Genomic DNA, 17,481 nt, shown 5'->3' on the forward strand with positions numbered 1-17,481 from the left:
TTGGAATTTGAGATTCCATAACTTTTCAAAGTTCACATATAAGCATGTCTCAAATTCATAGGATGCGAGATGAAAACTGATTCTGTATATCACTATGCTATATTTATACTCTTCAACTTATAGCACGCTCTCCAACTCGCTTCTCTATAATACAAATGCAACATATAGCATATTCCTTGCACGGCTAACAATAGTATACAAATATATTTCATATACAACCATATTAGCTTAATTAATATATGCCTAAATTACAATTTTTTAAAATAAATTCAATTCCAAGGATCTCAACGGGCCCTTATCGAAGTATAGTCTGACTTAGATTAGATCTAGAATCCAGAAATACATTCTTGTCGGACAGAGATAGTACATAAAAAGACATATTGCAACATGTCGTTTTCGATAAAATTTCTGATAAATGTTTTTATGATAAATAAGTTCTTATCAACATTTCTTAAACTATGATTCATCTACATGTGGAACACGAGGTATGGGACGTAAAAGCAGTTCAGCCTTCCTCCTCACTTCAAGTCCACAAGAATCCGTCATATCTAGTTCCTCCGGCCAATCAAAATGGTATAGGAGGCTAGCCAAAGCAACCTCAATATTTGCTTGCGAGAAGGCTATCCCCGGGCAAATTCGTCGCCCGGCCCCGAATAGTATGAACTCGAAGTCTGACCCCATCAAGTTGAAGGTCTGCTCGGCCTCAAACCTTTCTGGCACGAACTTGTCAGGATCTTGGTCTTGCCAGTAGTTTGGGTCTCTAGAGATTGCCCATACGCTTGCAACAAGTATTGTCCCTTTTGGCACATCGTATCCTTGAATCTTACGGTCTTGTGTGCAAAACCTAGGGGTTAGTGGAATAGGAGGGTGTAGCCGTAAAGTCTCCTTGATCACTGCTTTGAGGTAGCCCATGTCTCTTACAGCTACCTCGCGCACTCTACCCTGACCTGCGAGGACGCGGCGGATCTCGGACTGAACCTTCTCCATCACCGTTGAATTTGCCATTAGTTCGGCCATGGCCCATGGAAGAGTAGACGTTGTTGCCTTGATTGCTGCAATAAACACATCCTGCCCAACACATCCATGCACACGAGTAAGGTCTTTGGTAAAATATATATTTCACTTCTTTTTATAGGGCCCGTTCGCTTGAAGGAATTCTGGAAGAATTTGGATGGTTTGGAGGAATGCTGGAGGAATTTGTAAGAGAAAAATACGGTTCCGGATGAAAAATAATGCCCTAAATTTGCATCTAAATTATTCACATTTGCCATTATTGAGGAATCCAAAATAACCCGCTAACATTGCATCTAAATTATCCACCTTTTATCATTATATGAGGACAATTCAATATAACTCTCTAACTTTGCATCTAAATTACCCTCATCTGCCATTATGAGAGGTGATTTAAAATACTGCTTATCAATTTTAGAAATTATCACCTATGGCATTATGAAAGATAAGCTATGTCATTACGAAAGATAATGCAAATAACCCTAACTTTGCGTTAAACCTACACATATATGCTATCACGAAAGATAATATAAAGTAACACCTTTACATTTGTGTTCTACCTCAGCTGTTAAAAAAATAAACAAAAATATCTCTCGAATCTACATATTTATACTAATCCACACAAAAACTAATTTAACATCCATGAAGTATGCAATATATTTGCTAAATTACACATTGTATGACTATGAAGTTATTTGCATTCATAAATGTCACTATTCGTCGAGTGCTTCCTTACCAGTTTATCACCAGCTCCCATACTCGGTTGGGAAAGTAGATGGCTAGCTTGCTTCGCTCTTTCAAAAAATCTTAGTCAAGCATAAAACTATTCCATCATATAGACCAAGTGAACATGCATGTATAGGATAAACATTTATTTTAATAGCATATGAAGCATGAAAATATTCACTTAACAAACCACAAAACAATAACACTAATAGTTCACTTTAATTTATATTAATACTCAATGATAATAAATATCATAATTTGTTTTTTTAATAAGCTTATATATTTTGACTAAACTATCATGTCATATCAATATTAGTATATTATTTTTTAGTACTCTATGTTATATAAAATAATAATATTACATATATAATCCTATGATATAACAAATTTAACATGTTCAGTGCCGGGGTGCAAGCTATGTTTCCACTTAATATGTGGAAAACAATACCACTAGGATCTAAACTCATTTTTAATAAAATAAAAAAAATAAAAGTTTTAATAAAAGATAAAAATACTAGAGTTCCAACTTAACATGTGCAAAAATTGCAACAATTAGATTAAAAACTGAAACCTAAACCATAGATTGATGAAGTCACAGCATGGGATGGGATGCAACAAGAGCTTATATATCTTAAGCTTCGGTTTCAACTCAATACATATCACGCTAAAAAAAGATGAATACTAGAAATTCTAACTAGAGCCCCAATGGATATTCCACATTGATCCTCACGAGACCTGATAGAAAAAAGATAGATCCTAGAAATTCTCACACCATCAATTTGATAGAATCTAATCACCTATGATAATAACACCTATCAAATCTTTTCTATTTAATAAATAATTACCCACCTATGCTATTGCACACACCAACATAAAGTAACCCATGACTCTATACTTAAATTGCCCACATATGCCATTAAGAAACATGATCCAAACACTAGTAGAGAACCGAGCTTTACTCCCGGTGGGGAACCCCCTCTAGTCCCGGTTCCCCACCCGGGAGCAAGCATCCGGGACTAAAGGGGGTCCTTTAGTCCCGGGTCAGGAACCGGGACTAAAGGAGGACCTTTAGTCCCGGTGGGTAACATCAACCGGGACTAAAGGTGCCTCCTGACATGCCACGATGGCCGGCACCTTTAGTCCCGGTTGGTAATACGAACCGGGACTAAAGGTTTTTTTCTTTTTTCTTTTCTTTTCATTTTTTTGTTTTCTTTTCAAAATAGGTTTTCGAAATCGTATTGTACGCTGCTAATTATACATTTATACGCGCATATAGTATGTTTCGGTTCAAGCACAATGAACGTATTAAATCACACAATTCAAGCATAGAAATATATATATATATATATATATATATATATATATATATATATATATATATATATATATATATATATATATATATATATATGAATGCATGCATCATATATATATTTACATGCATGCATGCATATGTGTATTTTACATTATATTATTTCATGTGCATATATTACAAAAGATTGCATTATAGTTGTTGTGACATAACAAGTTTTCTCTCATCCTCTAGCTTGGCTTCAATGGCAGTGTTGGGTCGAAGTAGAACTCGCCCTTGGAATCGATGACTTGCTCATTAAAAAATCCAGCTATAGACTCTTGAATTGCTTTGATTTGGTCTTGCCGTATGACCTTTTCCTCCAACCATCGAGTCTACAGGTTTGAATTAAAGGAAAATAAATTAATATATGTACATATATATATATAAAGACATAGTAACACAATCAATAATAATAATTAAATGAATATATAGTGTATTTTTAACGTACTTTGAGTCTCTCTGTAGGAGTTCTTTGGGAGAGCACCTTGATAAACTTGCAAACATAGTAACCACAGTAGTTGTTCCCCTGTTCCTGCCTTAGACACCACTTTACGAGAAAAAAATTTATCATCCAATCTGGTGATCCGGTGAAAGCTATATGTTTAATTAATAAAGATGATGCGATTCAGGGGACTTACTTTCAAAGGGATTACATTCAGTGGCGCTTTGCATTTTTCCATGTGTTGCTTCTCAATAAAGGTTTTGCAAACACTGCCCAATAAAAAATTTGCCACGTCATCAGATATAGTTAATCATCATGCTTGTGTGTATATATAGTTGCTAGAGATCCCGAAATTACCTCTGGATAATATCTATCATATCTTGGTAGTCTTGTTGTGGTTTTCTCATCGAGTCATAGATTATCAAGTGACTTTTCACCAGATCGATGTCCATCAATATCCAGTGATTGCTGCATGTGTTTATAGGTATAACGCATAACACTCATTAATTAACTAGAATCAACATATGAGCCATTAAGGATATGATCGACATGATTAACACTCACTTGAAGTTATAGGGAAAGAGTATATCCTTCTTGTGGCGTTGGTTCACTAAGAAGTTCATGAGGTTACTCTCTGGCTCAGACTTCCAATTAGTCTTTGGAGTAATTGGGTCTTCGAATACTATATGGGGATCAACAAAACCAATTTCATTGCAGCCTTCCTTTCTGAGCTCTGTCATTGTAAATCTGCATATATATAGTACTTGTTAGGATAATTTATATGCATATACACACATATGATGAGTTTAATAATAGATCGAAAGAATTATTACTTACAGGCAATAGCAGCTAATGATAACTTTGTCCAGAGAGGTCAGGTGGCATAGTTGATAAAATTCTGCAAAGTCAACATACATAACATCATCGCCACGGAACCAATGTTCGTCTCTAATTCTGACACCAACGCAGAAGTCTCCACTGGTAGACGCCTGCATGTACCACTTGTTTAGCAGGTACATTTGCGTCCCCAGATCAGATAAGGCTTGAGGGTTGTATAGACTCTGGCCTAGTACAAATTTTTTCTTCCAAATATCAACCTCCGCCGCACTCTCAATGTTTCCATCACCAAACATCTGGTAAAGGTCGAGACCAGTCTCATCAAGAAATTCACCAAGGTGATCCAAATCGACATCCGGAGGTATGTTTGCCTGATGCATTAATCCTAAATTCGAACCATATTCATTACCAACAACTAGCGGGGGGATTGATTGGTGCGCTTGTTGTCCGAGTTGGGCAATGCCTTTTCCTGCCCGCTTCTTTTTCTGTGCCGCCTCAATTGACTTGGTGAGAGTGCGGTCATAGTCTGATAACGTTGATTTGGACGGCTTACGAGATTCCCGCTGTTGTTGCTGGTAAGAAGTCACCTTTTTTCTTAGAATATCTGGAGCTACGAAGAAGTACGGTTTCTCCGGGTTTCTCCTTGCTTCTTGATTCATTTTAAGTTTGTCATAGAATCTAGACATGTCTTTTTTATATGCATCAGTTCCTTCTTCCTTCTCTTCAGATATTATTTTGGGAATAGCCCTTGGTTTCATGGTGGCTTTCTTTGCAGGCGGGGACTGGTTCTTCGTTTGAGGGGTTGGCCTCTTGCTAGGCTTCTTGGTAGGCGGGGCGGGGGAGGCGTTGGAGACCTCCTTGGAGGTGTTGGCAGCGGCGTTGGAGACCTCCTTGGAGGTGGCGGCTGCGGCGTTGGAGACCTCCTTGGAGATGGTGTAGATGCAGCCTCGTCTTCCAACATAATGTCATCGTACTGAGCACTATGATGATCTGGCGATTGAACAATTGGATTTAGGTTGGGGGAGGATCTGCTACAAAAAAAGGAATGACATATTATTATGAGCAGATTGTTAATTATTTAAGCCAATACAAATTAATGATGTAGTGTTTTCATCCGCACGTACCTATGGTGAGGTAGTTCAGGAGGAGGTGGAGCCGACATCCCTGGAATGATGATGTAGCGCTTGCGCCATAGAATGAATGTCTTCTCCGCTTCTCCTAGAGTCTTCTCGCCATCACCTCCAGGAATGTCAAGAGGCAAATCACTAAAACCTTTTTTAGCTTTATCTACCGAGATGGTAGCATATCCTTCTTGGATTATATTCCCATGAATCCTTGGTGTCTTGGTTCGGTCGATAGGATTAACAAGACCGATAGCCACCTTGATTGTAGAATTCTCCTTCGGAATGTGTAGCTCACACGTTGTACAAGGTTCAGTGACGTCATCCACAGGGAAGCGCAGTCCTGTGTCCCCTTGATTTGGTATCTCCGTGGAAGCGTAGCTGCTTTTCAACTGAACAGATTGGCTAATGTTGATTTCTGGCTCTGATGCCTGCTTACTTGCACTCACTGCTATTTGCACTTGCCTTCTGATTTCCTCCTGCATTCTCGCTTCAAGGTTTTTTTCCCGCTCCTGTGCTTCACGCACCGCTTCCTCCAATCTCTGGAGCCGCTCTGCCTCTTCTTCCTTCTTTCTCTGGCGACTTCTGTAAGAAGGTCTGTCCTGAGGGAATCCATGCTCCCACGAGACACTTCCTTTGCCTCTAGTTCGGCCACCATGTTCAACAGTCCCGATGGCGTATGTCAGCTCATCCTTCTCTCTGTTGGGCCTGAACGCACCACTAGCAGTAGCTCTCTGAGCATAAAACAATCTTTCTACTGCTTCTTGCAGTCTTGCGCCATAAATGCACTTCCCTGTCTCCTGGTCTAGTGTTCCCCCATGACCGAAAAACCAATTCTTTGCACGTTCTCCCCACTCGAGTGATTCTGGTCTGATACCCTTGGCAAGAAGGTCTGCTTCCATTTTGTTCCACTTCTTAATGGCAGTTGGGTAGCCACCTGATCCCAAGGTATGGTGGTATGTCTTCTGTTGGGCATTACGTTGGTTCTTTATCACCCGACTCACACCCTCTTCCGAAGTCTTGTACTGTACAAACTCATCCCAATAGGGCCTCTGCTTTGAGATCGAGCCTGGGACAGTAAAATCTGGTGCTATGTTCTTCTTGACATACGTCGTGTATAGGTGTTTCTTCCAAGTCTGAAACTGGGTGGCCATCTTCTTCATTGCCCAATCCCTAACTCGCTCCTTCAATTCATCACCATCTATTATATCATCATAACCATCTGTTTGGAGCGTGAAATGTACCAAGACATCATTCCAAATTAACGCCATGTCACGATCGGAGACAAAACTGATATGAGGAGCATTGGTCTTCTTCTTCCATTCATGGGTACTAATCGGGAGCCGGTCCCGTACAAGGTAACCACAGTGGTGCACAAATTTCATTTTATTCAGCCCCCCGGTTCTCCTGTATCCACATTGAACTCCGAGATGATGAAGCGGCCCTCCAATGGCTTTTTGGGACCTCGAACATTTTTACTCTTCGTTGTAGTTGTTGATGTCGATCTAGAGGGCTACAAAACATAAACATTATTTTTAATGTCATGAGCACACATAAAGACATATGATAATATATATAGCTAATAATAAAAAATATATACTTGGCCAATCTGTTGTTGCTCATTTTGTTCAAGAGCTAAGTACTGACTCCCGTCATCTACATCCTCTTGCACGTTATTTTTAGCACCATCATCGCCGGCAACTTGAGTGCCAGTGTTGATCAAATTCATCATCAACTCCTCCTCATCCATGTTTCTCGGGTCGGCCATCTAGCTTCAAAAAACAAAACCAATATATAGTACATCAACAGCGCGGTTCGCCCTGGTGTGATTGTTTAGCATTAACGATAACGATAATACGAATGTTGATCAACTAGGCCACGAGAAAGGGCGGTGTGACAAGAGTGGTGGTGCTCCACTCTGCCGTATATATGTCTGTACACATGGGTGAACGAGGGCGGCGGTGCTCCGCCGTATACATAGAAACGCATGGACGAACGAGGGCGGCGGTGCTCCGCGACGTATATATACATGCATATGAATACAAATGACGTATATATACGTGTCGGCGCGGTGGCCGGTGTGCTGACGACGACGACGTGAGGCGGGCCGGCGTGCTGACGACGACGACGACGTGAGGCGAGCCGGGGCGGTGTCGGTGCGTGATGTTGTGATCCTATGTACCATGTGAACCATGTAGTCATTCATCATATGAGAAACGTATAAGTCATTATGAAATGTAAGTATATGTGTCATTCATCATATTACTTTAGCAACATTAATATATTATATCTGTATATTCAAAGTTCACAAATGAAGAAACGTTGAAGTTTTCCTTCATTTGTTTGTAGCCATGCATGCAAGTCCAACCAAAACTGCTTACATCATCACATGTGATATTTTTTATAAACTAAAAAACGCTTAATTTTTATAAACCAAATAATATATAGCGTGTTTATTATACAAGCCATGGATTTACATCGATCTAATTAATTTCTAAAGTAATTTCATATTGGTGGTCCTTAATTAAACTTGTCATGATTTTGTGATTCAAATATTCATTTTCAGTTCCTCGCTCGCTGCATATATAGAGTTCCAAATATATAGAGTTCCTCGCTCGCTGCATATATATACAGTTCCAAATATTCATTTTCAGTTCCTGAATTTTGTGATTCAAAATTTGGAATTTTCAATCGACCTCGAGCGTTGACATGACTTCCACCAAAGTTTTACGTAGTTTTCGACGTGATCTATGATTCGGTAGTGGAGGGCTTGGGCGAATGTACAAAGACATCGACGAACATATCACCTCGAGCTCGGTAGTGGAGGGCCTCGGGCGCGGTGGAGGGGCCTCGGGCGCGGAGGAGGGCGCGGTGGAGGGCCACGGGTCGCGGAGGAGGGCGCGGTGGAGGGCCACGGGTCGCAGAGGAGGGCGCAGTGGAGCCCGCACGAGGAAGAAGAGGGCGGCGCCGGTGTCACGGAAGGCGCGGTGGGGCCACGGGCGTGGTGGAGGGGCCTCGAGCGCGGAGGAGGGCGCGGTGGAGGGCCACGGGTCGCGCGGAGGAGGGGCACGGGCGCGCGCAGTGGAGGCCGCACGAGGAAGAAGAGGGCGGCGCCGGTGTCACGGAAGGCGAACGGACGCGGTGGAGGCGGCGCGAGGAAGAAGGGCGGCGGTGTTCGACGAGGAAGAAGACGAGCGGATCGATCTGCGCCAGGCGCTGGAGGTTATATATCAGAGAGAATTACTCCCGGTGCCAGCCACCAACCGGGAGTAAAAACCCTTTACTCCCGGTGCGTATTACCAACCGGGAGTAAAGGTCTCTTTACTCCCGGTGCGTGTTACCAACCGGGAGTAAAGGTATACCTTTACTCCCGGTTGGTAACATGCACCGGTAGTAAAGGGTTTTTTTTGGTGGGCCACGAAACTGCAGCCCACCTTTACTCCCGAGTGGGATTCCCACCCGGGAGTAAAGGTGGGCTGCAGTTTCGTTTCCCTCCTATTTTAAGCAATAGTCTTGTTAAATACAATAGAAATGCAATAGTTTTTGTTAAATACATAGTAAATTAAATAAAAGGCATAAAATTATTTTGTTAAAAATATGAATTTTCTTTTTGTTTATTGCACATAGGAAAAATCTATAACCTAACTTTTTTATTTTTTGTTAGAATTATAAAACATAATGTAACTAATATTTATTATGTCGTTAATGCAAAAATGTGGTGTTTAATTAAAATTATTAAAACTATTGATTTTGGACAGAAAATTTGTTTTCACGTCATTTTAACGTTAATATTTTAATTTTTCATCACTCGGTATCCTAATTTACCTTTTTGAGAGAGAAATCCCACCAAATCAAACATTGATTTAATTTGAAACATGACATAATAAACATCTGAATTCACAATTATTACATAATATCTCAAACACACACTATATTAAATCACTATATCATCAAGTGGGCACAGCAGTGAACTTCTTCTTTACGTATGTCCCTTGGTTATGATCGCTTCGTAACCATGGAGTGTCCTCATTATTTACCAAGATGCTAGGGTCTTTGTTCACTTTGAAGGGCGGAATTCGGTCATCCTTTTCATATTCTTCTGACATATCCGACTTGTCCTCAATTCCCACGATGACTCTTTTCCCTAAAAGAACTATGTGGCGCTTTGGCTCTTTGGTTGAGTCATTATCGTTTTTCCCTCTTTTTGGTTTGGTAGACATATCATTGACATAGAACACCTGATTCACATCCTTGGCAAGGACGAATGGTTCGTCTTTGTACCCAATATTACTAAGGTCTACTGTTGTCATTCCATACTCGTTGTCTACTGTTACCCCGCCTCCGGTCACCTTGACCTATTGGCACTTGAACAATGGGATCTTCAAAGTAGGTGCATATTCTAGTTCCCATATTTCATCTATACGTCCATAATATGTCTGCTTATTCCCATTCGGGTCTGTGGCATCTATGCGGACACCACTATTTTGGTTGGTACTCCTTTTATCTTGGGCTACTGTGTAGAATATGTTCCCATTTATCTCGTACCCTTTGTATGTAACGATATGCCATGATGGTTGCATAGCCAATAAATACAGTTGCTCATGGATGCTCTCATCACCTTGACATTTTTTTCGCAACCAACCGCCGAAAGTTTCCATGTGCTTATGCGTAATCCAAGCTTCAGTCTTCCCTAGAAACTCGGATCGTAAGAGATCCTTGTGTGTCTCAATATACGGATCTACCAAAGAGGAGTTCTGTAGAACTGTGTAGTGCGTTTTATTGAAATAATCATCATCCGTACCAATATATGTTTTCCTCCCTAGTGTCCCCTTTCCGCTTAGTCTCCCCTCATGTCTCGATTCAGGAACACCAATCGAGTCAAGGTCAGGAATAAAGTCAACACAGAACTCAATGACCTCTTCTGTTCCATAGCCCTTGGCGATGCTTCCTTCTGGGCGAGCACGGTTGTGAACATATTTCTTCAGGACTCCCATGAATCTCTCTAAAGGGAACATGTTGTGTAGGAACACAGGACCGAGAGTGAAAATCTCCTTGACTAGGTGAACTAGGAGGTGTGTCATAATATCAAAGAAGGAAGGAGGGAACACCAACTCAAAGCTGACGAGACATTGAACCACATCATTCTATAGTTTAGCTAGATCAGTTGGATCAATTGCCTTTTGAGAAATTGCATTGAGGAATGCACATAGCTTCACGGTGGCTAGACGTATATTTGGAGGTAGAATTCCTCTTAATGCAACTGAAAGTAATTGCGTCATGAGAATGTGACAGTCATGGGACTTTAAGTTACAGAATTTCTTCTCTGGCACATTTATAATACCCTTTATATTCGAGGAGAATCCAGATGGTACCTTGATGTTGTTTAAGCATTCAAACATGATTTCCTTCTCCTCTTTGCTTAGAGTGTAGCTAGCAGGACATAAGTAATGGCGTCCATCATCTATCTTCTCTGGATGCAGGCTGTCTCTTTCTCTCAAACAACGCAGGTCCTGTCGTGCTTCAAATGTGTCCTTAGGCTTTCCATACACACCCATAAAGCCTAGCAGGTTCACACAAAGATTCTTCATTAGGTGCATCACGTCGATCGAGCTACGGACCTCCAGGACTTGCTAATAGGGTAGGTCCCAAAATATGGACTTCTTCCACATGGGTGCGTGACCGTTAGCGTCTTTTGGAATAGGTTGGCTTCCATGTCCTTTTCCAAAGATGACTTTGACATCATTGACCATATCGAGTACATCCTCACCGGTTCGGTTGCGAGGCTTGGTCAGGTGGTCTGCCTTTCCTTTAAAATGCTTGCCTTTCTTTCTTACGGGGTGATTTGCAGGAAGAAATCGACGATGGCCAAGGTACATGACCTTTCGACATTTTTTCAAGAATACACCTCTAATATCACCGAAGCAGTGTGTGCATGCATTATATCCCTTGTTTGACTGTCCTGAAAGATTACTTAGAGCAGGCCAATCATTGATTGTTACGAACAACAATGCTCGCAGATCAAAGTGTTCCTGTTTGTACTCATCCCACACACGTACACCTTCTTTATTCCACAAAATGAGAAGTTCATCAATAAGTGGTCTCAGGTACACATCAATGTCATTGCCAAGTTGCTTCGGGCCTTGGATGAGCACAGGCATCATAATGAACTTCCGCTTCATGCATAACCAAGGAGGAATGTTGTAGATACTTAGAGTAACAGGCCAAGTGCTATGACTACTGTTCTGCTCTCCAAAAGGATTGATACCATCTATACTTAAAGCAAACCTTAAGTTTCTTGCGTCATTTGCAAACTCCGGGAATTCTCTATCGATTGCTCTCCACTGGGACCCATTAGCAGGGTGTCTCAATATATTGTCTACCTTACGGTCTTCTTTGTGCCATCGCAACAATTTTGCATGTTCTTTGTTTCTGAACAGACGTTTCAAGCGTGGTATTATAGGAGCATACCACATAACCTTGGCAGGGATTTTCTTCCGCGGACGTTCGCCCTCAACATCACCAGGGTCATCTCGCCTGATCTTATACCGCGACGCATGGCATACCGGGCATGCATCCAATTTCTCGTACTCTTTGCCACGGTACAGGATGCAGTCATTAGGACATGCATGTATCTTCTCTATTTCTAGCCCCATAGGACAGACAACTTGTTTTGCTTCGTAGGTAGTGGCGGGCAATTCATTATCCTTCGGAAGCATCTTCTTTTGAATTTTTAGTAACTCTCCAAATCCCTTGTCAGATACACCATTCTTTGCCTTCCATTGCAGCAATTCTAGTGTGGTTCCCAACTTTTTCTGCCCTGCATCACAAGTTGGGTACAACAATTTCTTGTGATCTTCTAGCATCCGCTCGAACTTGATCTTCTCCTTTTCACTTTCACATTCTCTTTGTGCGTCACGAATGACCTGAGAAAGATCATCAGCCGGCTCATCTTCTGCGGCTACCTCTTCTTCAGCTTCTCCCATTGCAGTATCATTGAAGCACGCACCATCGGGAATAATATCATTGTCGTCCCATTGTTCTTCTTCACCTTCTTCCATTACAACACCGGTTTCTCCGTGCTTTGTCCAACAAATATAGTTTGGCATGAAACCCGACTTGAACAAGTGTGAATGAAGAGTCCTTGAGCAAGGATATTCCACCGTATTCTTACATATGGCACATGGGCAGCACATGAAACCATCGCGTTTGTTTGCCTCGGCCGCACGTAACAAAGAATGCACGCCGTCAATGAACTCTTGGGAGCGACGATCAACATTATACATCCAATGACGGCTCATCTGCATTACATGATATAAATACCATATTAAAACCTAGATCATAATTAATTATTTATACAACATGTGTGCCACCACAAAAGATACAAATTTATGAAAGCATCGCTACAATGTAGACAATCCCAACTACCACTAAAAGAACTAAAGCTAAAATACATTTCAGTAGTAGTAGGATTTCACGACTAATCTCAACTAAAACAGACAGATCCCCCGATTGTGCAACATCTTTGGGCTTCTTCGGCTGGATCACTGCCTCATTAGCCGTCGTATCTGCCTGTTGTGCAAGATATTTTTGCACGAGTCCAACATACTCTTCCTCCCAGTAGAAGCCTGAACATCGTCCACTGCCATCCCACTGAAATTAAAACAAAAAATTAGAACTTTAATCACAACCATCATGAAAATAGGTATAAACTAACCATAATCATTAAACACGATAAAATAACTCACATTGCGATCCGGACACTTGTAGAAGATACGATCCTTGTCGGGACCCTCCTTCTTCACTCGGTACTCCATCACAATCTTCGTCTCATCACGACACTTGCCGCATGAAATGAGAGGGAAGCCCGGCCTAAGTCGCTTTGGAAACCCATGAGAGGCCGAGGACCCGGAAGCAGTTGCCATCTACTCTCTATACTTATTTTTTAATACACTATAAATTTCTCCTTTTATAAACAAATAAAATTAAGAAACTATAAAATTATCTAGATCTCTAAACAATGATATTTTTAATGGTCATTGTGTTCTCGTCTTTTACTGCGGCAGGTAAGTAATTCACATGATATTTCTGCAAATTAACAGAAGAATGGGAGTGTACACACATAACAGACTACTGCGACGATATCGGGACGTGTGAATAAATAACCATCCATACTAGTTGACCTTGCTTACGTGATCATCTCGGCGAGCATTTCTCCACCGGACAGCACCGTACTTGGCCACGGAAGAGCTCCAATTCTACGAGGAAGGGAACACGGTCTTCCACGACCATTGCCGCTCTCCCTCGTAGAATCAAAGCTCCTCCTTGACGTCCGTTACCGCTCGGCAGAGAACGTGCTCGCCGAGATGAACACGGTCCGCAAGTTCAACTAGTATGGATTTTCTATAATTTTCTAACTATTTTCTAAGTTTATATTTATATATATACTACGTTTGGGTATGGTGATTGACAGACTACTGCGACGATATCAGGACATGTGAATAAATAACCATCCGTACTAGTTGACCTTGCTTACGTGATCATCTCGGTGAGCATGTCTCCACAGGACAGCACCATACTTGACCACGGAAGAGCTCCAATTCTACGAGGAAGGGAACACGGTCTTCCACGACCGTTGCCGCTCTCCCTCGTAGAATCAAAGCTCCTCCTTGACGTCCGTTACCGCTCGGCAGAGAACGTGCTCGCCGAGATGAACACGGTCCGCAAGTTCAACTAGCTACTTTAACCTTATTTCATGTAAATATGCAAGCTTGAAGTGATTTTGAGCTCAAATTGCTTACAAATGAAAAAAAAACCAAAATAAAGAACCATATATATATATAGTGAACAAAATGAGATAAGACAATGGTGAAAAATGAGAGTATGAGATTGGTAACCTTTACAACTGAAGAATCGACGGAGGAATCGAAGAAATCGATGGAGGAATCGAATAATGGATGGAGGAACAATGGAGGGAGGGAGGAAGCAAGAACACTACTGCAGTGAGCTTCAAAATGTGCTGAGCTCGGGCTCGGGGAGGAAGGAGGAGCCGGCCGGGATATAAAGGGGGGACCTTTAGTCCCGGCTGGTGGCTCCAACCGGGACTAAAGGTAACTTTCCAACCCCGGGCGCAGCCACGGCCCGGGAGTAGACCTTTACTCCCGATTGGAGCCCCCAACCGGGAGTAAAAGTATACCTTTAGTCCCGGTTGGTGGCTCCAACCGGGACTAAAGGTCCCTGCCACCTCTGTCTGGCGCAGTAGCCGTTGGGGCAGGGACCTTTAGTCCTGGTTGGAGACACCAACCGGGACTAAAGGTATTTCTAATCCCGGGCGCAAAAAATTCCGGGACTAGAGCCCATTTTGATCGAGGATCAAAGGCCTGTTCTCTACTAGTGAAAGTAAACCTAACTTTTGCATCTAATTATCCACCTACCCTGTTATAATAGGTAATCCACGTAACCCCTACCTTTTGCATCTCACTATTAGAAAAACTAAATATCCCCTCAAATCTACATCTAAATATCAACATCTTCTATTACAAAAAAATATTTAAATAACCATAACGAATATTTATGTTTATAGGCTACCTAGTTCTGTTGATATTAATATATTAAAATTTTTGGTCAAAGTAAATATACATACCGTGCCAATTTGCATGATCGATAAATATATATGTTATGTTTTAGCATATAAAAAATATTTCCTTAACAACTCATATTCTAATGATACTAACAAATTGTTTAAAACCATATTAGTAACCATGGCATATAATTTGTATAGTTTGTTAGTTTAGATATATGTATACATTTGAACTAAAATATTTGATATATCTATCTATATTTGTAGTATAACAACTACTGCACATATAATTTCTTTATAGGAAAACTAAATAATCACATTGAGAAGTGGGAGAGACCACTAGTGGCCTTTAATATCCCTGTAGAATAAACGTGCATATAAGGTTTAAACATGAATATTCTCTAGAGGGTAGCACCGCTACCCATCAGAGCTCTCACTTCAAGTTCAACCACTTATCTACATGGCGAAGGTTACAAATAATTTCTTATGTTATAGTATTTAAGAATGCAGTCCATCACCTATCATTATTCTTAAAAAGTACGTAAAGGAGACTTAATAAAAGATACAATAGGAACAAAAGTTTTAACTTAATTTAAAGATAAAAAATATATATCAATCAATAATAATATAATTTGAAAAAACAAAATTTAAATTAAGGACGTCATAGGATTTGAGATGCAACAAAAGCCACCACAGTCTACGACAACAAATGCATATTCAAGATACATATAGAGGTGCCATCAAAAGGAAAAACACCATGGATATGGGTGAAAAAAAATATAGATTGGTTCCTTGCAAAAAAAAATTGATAGATTTATGATAACGGGATGTAGACTACAGAGTATCTCACTATCTATTATGACTCTTATGTTAGAAAATAAATAAGTGAAAACATACAATTTATTTTGAGAAATTGTTTTTAGTTAGAGTATTAAACAATAAAAATGCTTATATCTTCTTACATTTTAGCCCGTGTGAGAGTACGGGCTGATGGACTAGTCGGAAGAAATTGTAAATTGTTTCTTGTGAGTTGCCATTTTTTTGGTTGTACTAGTTGTTTCTCCTGAAAATTTATAAAAATTCAGACAGATGAAATAATCAATCCATGACGAGAAAATAAGTTGAAGTACGTAATCAAGGTGGAAGTAGAACATCCAGATGCAATCAGTGAGACGGGAGATATTACAATTAGCATATCCATGATGATTCCGTTGGTGAGAGAAACTCCCATGGCGGCTTCACTCTGTATCCTCTGCAGCACGTCGACCATGTCCTGATCGCCGGCAGCAGCAGCATGTCCAGAGGACCTCCTCTCCTCGTGGAGGCGAAGGATACCTTCCATGAGGCGGACCACCTCCAGGCTGTTCCGCTCGGCCTTGCCGTTGCGCGGCAGCATCCGCACGAGCCACGACGACGGGAAGAGGTCCCTCAGATCAAAGAGCGACAAGAAGTCCAGAGCCTTCTCCAGCGTATCGAGGAGCGCGGCTCGGTCGGGCATCGTCATGTCGCCGAAGATGGCGCGCACCGCCGAGTCCGTGACGAACACGGCGAGGCGATCGTCGATGTTGGCGAGCTGGCCCGGCGGAGACGAGGCCAGAGACGAGATGAGGTTGGCCGCTTCTTGCTCCCGGATGCGCCTGAAGGACTCGACGCGCTGCGCGCTGAGGAGCTCGGTCACGAGGACCCGCCGGAGCAGCCGCCAGTGGTCGCCGTAGGGCGCGAAGACGATCCCCATGCCCTGCCTCGAGTAGAGGTCGTCGAGCGCCGGGCTGGTCGGCCGCTGCTCGAAGGCGGCGTCCTGGAACGCCTCCCCCGCGGCTTCGGCGGAGGACTGGAGGAGACGACGACGACGACGCGCTCGCAGATCCTGAGCAGCATGAGCGGGCCGTGGCGCAGGGAAAGGTCGCGCATGCGGTGGTGCGGGAGCCTGCGGCTCAGCAGGCAGTCGGAGCTGCCGATCAGGGGCAGCTGCCACGGTCCGGGAGGCAGCTTCGGCCCGAGCTTCTTGCTCGCGCCCAACTTAGCGCGGACCACGGCATGGACGAGGAAAACAAGGAAAATGCACAAGGCGTAGCACCCGTAGTACTGTGGCATGCCAAACTCCTCATATTGCTCCGCCAGATGAGCGATTTCCAAGTTTATCCGTGTATGTCCACCCGACGATGTATACCAAGGTGATTTATATTATTTATCTCCTATCTCCTACAACTAAAAAGAACAAAGTGTGGACATCGTTTTGGTGCGACAATTGCCTTTTCGTCCGTCTACCACCCCATGCGATCGATCCCACCTCCCACGCTGTCCAACGGGCGAGCGAGAAAAGGAAATGAGCGAGCTAGAAAATGAAAGCCCGCGATTTGTCTCATTGATTGAATATTGCATGTTTGCAAAATAGGAAGTAGAAAATTATTGT

At 42.1% G+C, this 17,481-nt stretch overlaps 2 protein-coding genes across 2 annotated transcripts; both read right to left on the bottom strand.

Annotated features, from left to right (window-relative positions):
* Window positions 1-456: 456 nt before the first annotated feature.
* Window positions 457-1,017, bottom strand: LOC136489249 (desmethyl-deoxy-podophyllotoxin synthase-like). Its single transcript, XM_066485939.1, has one exon. It carries the CDS (start codon window positions 1,015-1,017, stop codon window positions 457-459), a length of 561 nt encoding a protein of 186 aa, XP_066342036.1.
* Window positions 1,018-16,149: 15,132 nt separating this feature from the next.
* Window positions 16,150-16,803, bottom strand: LOC136489250 (cytochrome P450 71D18-like). The gene has a single exon (XM_066485941.1). It carries the CDS (start codon window positions 16,801-16,803, stop codon window positions 16,150-16,152), a length of 654 nt encoding a protein of 217 aa, XP_066342038.1.
* Window positions 16,804-17,481: the final 678 nt, after the last annotated feature.

The sequence above is a fragment of the Miscanthus floridulus genome, chromosome 10 (assembly GCF_019320115.1).
Source record: "Miscanthus floridulus cultivar M001 chromosome 10, ASM1932011v1, whole genome shotgun sequence".
Classification (NCBI taxonomy): Eukaryota; Viridiplantae; Streptophyta; class Magnoliopsida; order Poales; family Poaceae; genus Miscanthus; species Miscanthus floridulus.